General features: G+C 45.6%; 1 protein-coding gene across 1 annotated transcript; it reads right to left on the bottom strand.

The window, feature by feature from the left end:
• Positions 1–272: 272 nt before the first annotated feature.
• Positions 273–5,230, bottom strand: LOC104514557 (tetraspanin-3-like; the record flags this gene model as incomplete). Its single annotated transcript, XM_010158318.1, has 5 exons — positions 5,168–5,230; positions 2,417–2,608; positions 1,547–1,621; positions 1,041–1,136; positions 273–486 (listed from the first exon to the last, which is right to left on the bottom strand). Coding segments are annotated over exons 1-5 (640 nt in total), but the record flags the coding sequence as incomplete, so codon positions are not given.
• Positions 5,231–7,264: the final 2,034 nt, after the last annotated feature.

The following is a 7,264-nucleotide window of genomic DNA, read 5'->3' on the forward strand; positions in this document are numbered from 1 at the left end:
TGTTAAACAGTACCAGTTCCAACACCGACCCTAGCTAGCACTCTGGCCTTGTCATGTTGCTCCTGTAGCAAGACGAAATGGAGGAGTGTTACCAGCAGACAGACAAGATAAAACATCCAGACTGATGACTCTCCTTCATCACCTTGGAGCTTTTATAAAATATTAGAAGGAAGTTAGCTGAAGGAAAACCATAGGGAGAAAAGGGTTTGTGGGACAAATTGTGGAAAATAATTGACATTATCCCTCAACCCTGTCTAAAGTGCTTTCCTCACTGGTTGTGGCTGGCTGAGAGTGATCACGACTCAGCTGTGAAAATGTGTCCTTTATCCTCACCCGTGTATTGAGATCCTGTGGCTGATCCAGACGCCCTGTGCAGTTCGTCATAACCTGCCTGCAGCAGCTCAGAGGGACGCTGTTGTTACCAGTGGTATTAAACCATTGTGTGGTCGTCCAGTCGCTGTAGTTCTTCACCCCACAGCAATGAAGCTGCCAAAGACAGGATAGTTACAGGGATGTATGAATATATATGAACCTGAACAGTAACGTTGAGTTAAATCTCCTATGCATGCTGGGCAAGGGCTGCCCACAGTCTGTAGCAGATTTACAACTAGCAGTATTTCAGGAAAACAGCAGTAGATATTAAGTCCCCTTCGTGCACTATTACCTCCTTATTAATTTATTCTTTGTGAATGCTCAAATATTGAAGGATAGAGTCTGTCATCTTTCTATTTTATGGTATGAGATTCTCAGTAGCAGTTATTCCTATGTACGTATTTGGTCAGATGCAAAGGCCACTCAAGTCAACATGATCATTCATTTACACAAACTTGACACCAGGAGCCTGAAAATGCTAACTCTGCAAAGTGGGGAGCACCCTCAATTACCTTGGAGAATCCCATGCTAAACACTGCTGCAGTGCTCAGTTCCAGGATACAACCACAGTGGCCTTCTTCGCCTCTCTTCACAGCACAAATTCCTTGTTTAGGACCCAATTCTTCTTTTCTAAATTACTGCCAGGACAATTTAAAGTGATTTCTTACCTGTTCTTGCAAGTAATCCACAACAGTAGACTCTGGATTTTTCCCATCATATTTCTCAAAGACTGAGCGCATTGTGCCTTGCATGTCAGTTTTTACCTATTTAGAGAGGAAAAACACCCAGAACATACTGCTTTACCATGAGAGGTAAGAATTTAACTAGAGGAGGAATAATCAAGCAATATTTTAGACAAAATGGAAGTAGCACTTAACCAGAAACATGTTCCCGAATACAAGCTTGCCTCCCCTGATGGAACAGCCCTCTTTTGTCAGCATCAACAACTGTTTAATGCAATTTAGAGATTGCTGTAATGCCTGCCAGGTACTTTATACACGTTCCTCGCAGACTGATCTGCATACCGGATGGTGACATCCCTATTCCCACCTGCTCTGCAGATTGCAGGATAGGGGATGAAGTGCAAGAAAACTGGGTACATTGGAATGCTCTAACAACAAAAGACCTGTTCTTTACTTTTAGGTTAGTATAGAGAAGCTAATTCTTTTCTTACCCTTTCCCTGTAGACAAATCCCAGGACAAAAGCAGATACTTCTGCAATAAAGATAATCAGGATAATGGCCAAGAACTGAAAAGAGAAAGACTGTAAGGAAGACTTCCACAGCATTTGAATTCAACTGCACGTTACCCATCACATTAATTTATAGTGGTAAATTATAATCCCTTGTTGCCTCTCCAACCAAAATAGTTTAGAATACGAGATTACTGCGTGTGGCTGGACCTATGACTGTGGTTCCACAGGACCAGTGCCCAGCGTAGGCAGCGTCCTGAACGCCGACATGAGGCAATGATCTCTGAAGAGCCCACGAAACACTTCACAAAGCAGCTCTCAAACAGGAGACTGCAGAGAAGTCAGCAGCCGGGTCAGAAACACTGGGCACTGCTTGCTGAGCTCATACTGCCTTCCACACAAGAGCTGGGGACTCAAAGAGCTTAAACCTTTCTGTGTTCTCAAAAAATCATTCTAAAAGTGGGAGTGTACTTTCAGGATTCAGAGAACTTAAGTCAGCAGAAAAACACTTTTGTTTTTTGCTTGCTTTGGAGATTTCACTTCTCTAATTTCTTCACCATCACCCTTCTCAAAACTTGCTGCTCTCCACACTCATCTCCAGCAAGCAAGCTGAGGCAGAGCCATAAACAGACCATGACTGTGGGTATTTATCTGTACAAGGAAGCGCAGCTAGTAATTTAGCCTGCACCCTGCCATCAGTCAGTGCCTCACTCGCACGAGGGAGCAGTGCTTCAGCAGTGTATGTCAAAGAAACATTTTTACTTTGATGCATCTTGAGAAGGTCTAGTGCAGCACCTCCCAGACCATGCCACAGGTTGAAGAGGAGGACAAGCAAGAACACATAGCACTCACCAGCCCTAGACCAACTCGAGACTCCCGGAAGGTGGCACAGCAGCCGATCAACCCAATGATGAACATCACCACCGCAATACAAATAATGATCACGGCTGGCAACAGAGCATACTTGTCCTGCAGAAAGTTGTCATAGCTCTTGTAGGTGTTAATGACGTAGGCCCCAACATAGCTGAGACCAGCTGCTGCTGCCTGAAATGCAGTAAGGAAAGTTATTAGCAGTTATTTATTAAGCATCTACCCAGAAAAGTAAATATGGACCTTTCTGTAACAGTGCAATTAACATTTCAACCTTAGAAGTAATGACTACAGTATGTAAAGATCTAGGGAAAAAAGCTGCATCTGAAACTAGCTACCCACTCACACAGTAACACAGAGAAGACTGAATTCACTTCCCGTGAACCACTCTGCTTCTGGTGAAACAGCACTTGAGCTAAAACAAGGGAGTTTTCCAACAGGCAGCCAGCGCCTGTGTAGAAGGCCAAGCTCACACTGCCTACCCAAGGTCGGCCACATCCTACGCAATGCAGCAGGTGCAGGAATCAGCTTGCGATCACCACAGGGGTGCACTGCTGGTTCAGGTTTGTGATTTTTTTTTTTTTTTTTGGAGAAATACTTTCCACTCTCACAAGAGCATTAACCACTAAGAAGGGCGCAAAAGTTCCTGATCTCAGCAAAATACAGCACCTCCCTTTCCTGGAAGATACAGATTTCTGCATCCTCCAAAAGGATGTTTTGCCTATTGCGGCCAACACCCAGTGCACCAGTGACAGCTGCCCAACCAGCAGCCCTAAGGACTGACGGGTGTTATCTGCAGAACTGGGTACAGCCCTGCAACTAACACCAACAGACTCAGCAGTGCCTCACCAATAGCGTAAAAGACATTCTCTTGAGAGTTACAACAGCTCTTCCATCCTCTACAACTCTGTGGCACGAGATAATGCCTGTAAAGTGAAGCACCATCCATACTTGCATTCTGGAAACTCCAGGGAAACCAGTCTGTTTGCAGTAGGCTACGGCTGGATTTCATCATGCAGCCTATGATCAGTTCACTACTTCCCCCAGCGCTGTACATTTTAATTAAGTGCTCCCCACACTGGAGCTGGGACTTGCTAAGTCCTTTACCTTTTTCAGCTCCTTCCCCTCCAGCCAGGTCTGGTGCCTGCCCTTCAATTACCTCCAAGTGCAGGGGACACCCTTAATTTCAAATAGCTCTCATCCTACACCACTCTTGCATTCCTGGGTGCTGCCTGTACCTCAGAATTACCAAGATCAGATGCACCAAGTGATGAAACCAGGATCAAACTAACACTTAGAGACATTTAGCGTGTCGTGCAAAATCCTGCTGTGCTGGGCTCACATATGGTAGAGCCTCTACAAAGTGAGATACCAGCAAAATTAATAGGAGCACCAATTCTCAGGAAGTAGGGTTTTTCTCCCCTCATGCATTGGGTTTTCAAGTGGTGCTTAAAGCAGTTCCTAAAACTTCCTTTAACTTTTCTTCTAATTGAGGAAAATCTTTCTCATTTTTGACTGTCTGCAGGCATACAGTGACTTGTGCTTCTTCCTCCCACCTCTTTTTAGGATGCCGGGAAAGGATGAGACCACTTTAGCTCAAAGGGCACCGCTGCTTTCTCACTTCACTACTGTGAGCAACCTCACCTCTTATTCCTCCAATACTATGCTCTTGTGCTGGCATCAGGACAGGAAAAGTCCCTGGAGTGGCAGCAGCACTAAAGGTGAGGCTGGGGACATTGCAGTCCTCTATTCTGTCTTGCCTTCAACTGCACAAAGAGCGAGGGATATGGCTTAAAGTGCATCCCATATTTCTGGCCGGGAGAGCTGCATACACATGCAGCTGTCCACCTATTCTCTGTTCTGGAACAGCATCATCTAGGCAAGGGCAGCCAGGGAGAAGGAAGGCAGCTCCCAGGCTGACTACCCATCCTCCTGGAGAAAAATGTGAGAACAGAATTTGTCCAGTATATCCCTTATTTCTAATATTTTCTAGGACTATTGAGCACCGTGATTGGCAATGTTGTCCCCAAACCAAGTGAAAACAATGTAGATTCAAGACGGGGGATGCAGGGGCTTTTCTTAATCACAGAATAGCTCTTCTCAGCTGGGACAGCACCAACTCAAAAAGCAGCTCAGCACGCTCCTAAAAGGGTTCAGATTTAGGCCCCTGCTCCCATGGAAGACATCTGAGTGACCACAGCAGGAACCACGTGATGCTCTGGGTGGACTTACAGATTTCTCCCTATTTAGCAGCGTGCATGGCTAAAAGCATTACACAAATAATGACACAGTTACTGTCACTGTCGTCCCATCCTGTCTGTAACTCCTGACTGCATTTGTTGCTGGGTTTTGAAGCTGCTCTGGTAACCCTGATTATGGCTGGAGTGTAATGGCATTTTGGTTTCCTAGGTTTGGGGGAAGTTTCAGGCAGGTGCACCATGACTCCCTAGCATACACCGAGACATAATCCTCCACAACGAAAACACACAACATGGCAATGCTCTTGTACCCCAAACACCAGCCACCAATACCAACTTTGTTCCTGAGGCCATGAGCCTTTGGTGGAGCTCAGCACCCAGGGTGCTATGTCCCACCACAGCTGTCATCAACTGAGTGCCCACAGTCCCACCAGAAAACCAGGACTGAGACCCTCAGAATGGCTGGTGACGAAGGCAGGCAGTCCCTGGGGAAACAGAGCGGGGATGACTGCACCACAGGAAAGGCAGCACAGACCGAGTAGCCAGGGTACGAAAAGGCGTAAGCCATGCTTTTGGCAGGTGAGCGAGTCATCCGCATCTAGCGGCAATGTCATGTCTAAACACGCGCAACAAAACACCCTTGTGACTTAGCCAATGTGTAAAAGTTGATGTGCAAAGTTCAAAGTTAATCATTTGTCATATTCAGAGAACATAAAGCCCTGCTCTTTTGCATAACCCAGTCCCAGCTTTGCAAGTAGTTCCGTACTTCTAAACACAACCTGAAGACACTCTGCTTCATAATTTAATCTTCCTATAGGAGGTTTTACACAAATGAATCCTCAATATTTCCATTATACTTCTGCAAGTGATTTAGACAGACTGCGTTCTTCAACTCTCCTACCTACACCCGGTTTTCTACCTATTTTCAGCGTGCTCAACACAACGCCAAGGAAGCACACACAGGAAATGCTAAAGACGGACCAACTGTGAGGAAACGAGAAAAACCTTGTTGCTAGCAAAGGGCTGTATCCAGAGTAGTGTGGCCAGCAGGTCGAGGGAGGTGATTCTGCCCCTCTACTCTGCTCTGGTGAGACCCCACCTGGAGTGCTGCATCCAGCTGTGGAGCCCTCAATATCAGAAGGATATTGACCACTTGGAGCGAGTCCAGAGGAGGCCACGAAGATGATCAGAGGGCTGGAGCACCTCTCCTATGACGAAAGGCTGCGAGAACTGGGCTTGTTCAGCCTGGAGAAGAGGAGGCTCCGAGGAGACCTCATTGCAGCTTTCCAGTATCTGAAGGGGCTACAAGGGTGCTGGGAGAGGACTTTTTACAAGGGCCTGTAGTGATAGGACAAGGGGTAATGGGTATTGAAATCAGGGAGGTTTAGATTAGATGTCAGGAAGAAATTCTTCACAGAGAGGGTGGTGAGGCACTGGAACAGGTTGCCCAGAGAAGCTGTGGATGCCCCATCCCTGGATGTCTTCAAGGCCAGGCTGGACGAGGCTTGGAGCAACCTGGTCTAGTGGAAGGTGTCCCTGCCCATGGCAGGGGGGTTGGAACTAGATGATCTTTAAGGTCCCTTCCAACCCAAACCATTCTATGATTCTACCACAAATTCAAAAGGACATTGTGAAGCCAGTTCACAGAAGCCCTATAAAGCCAGGACTAGCGAAGCTCCACGACAGTAAGTCAACATCAGAGGGTCCAGTGTTGAGTTCAAGGAGATGCTTACCCAAACTCTATCAATGCAAATATAGACCAGCACTTTCACAGTAGTTTTATTGCGACATTCAGGACTGTCTCGGTTCTGGTCAGAAATGCAAGAGGTCTATTAAAATTTCCAAACAGAAAAGGGAAGTGTAAGGAGGTAAAAATAAAAGACTTTGAGTAAAGACCAGCTTAAAGAAAGTTCAGACTTCCCACCACCAACTGAGAAACAGCCATGACTTTACCCATAATTTTTAATGCAAAGTGAAGATACTGAAGCCTAAAGAGCAGGGTCAGGTCACTCAGACTGGAAGGCAATTTAGGTAACGATCTGTTCCCTGTTTTACTTTTGCAGATGAATCCCAGAGCTAAACTTCTGAAGTGGAGAGAAAAAATATTTCCTAATGTAAATCTGAGCTCTCCCCCTTACACTTTTCCAGTACTCAAGGCAAGTTCAAAATCCCGTGTAGGATTTTTCCCACAACACTGCAAAACCTTCAGCCCATTCCTAGATCTAAGATTATACTTGTAGACAAGTTTAAGAAGAAACATCCTTTGCACTGGTCAAGATAGACCTTAAGTCAAAAGCGTAAAGTACACCTCATTAAACCAGTTTCTCTTGAATCTGAAAGAAAAAAAAGCACCCAATCTCCAACAAAGGCCATTTTCAGTGATAACTTTTGGAGGGGAAGAGATCAAATAACCCCTTCATGATTAGTGAAACACCTTCTCAAACACACCTAAAATTATACACAAGGTTGCCAGAATTATTCCCAGAAATTGAGACTAGAAATTGTTATTGTTCTTAACACTTTCTTTAGTCTCCTGATTGGATGTTTTCTTTCAGAAGTATTCAGTGCAGAGTAGGATCACGCAAGGCACACAGGGGGCTTGGCCCAACGCAGCTGGCAGAAACCCCAGTGC

Source organism: Eurypyga helias, unplaced genomic scaffold (genome assembly GCF_000690775.1).
Source record: "Eurypyga helias isolate BGI_N326 unplaced genomic scaffold, ASM69077v1 scaffold16490, whole genome shotgun sequence".
Lineage (NCBI taxonomy): Eukaryota > Metazoa > Chordata > Aves > Eurypygiformes > Eurypygidae > Eurypyga > Eurypyga helias.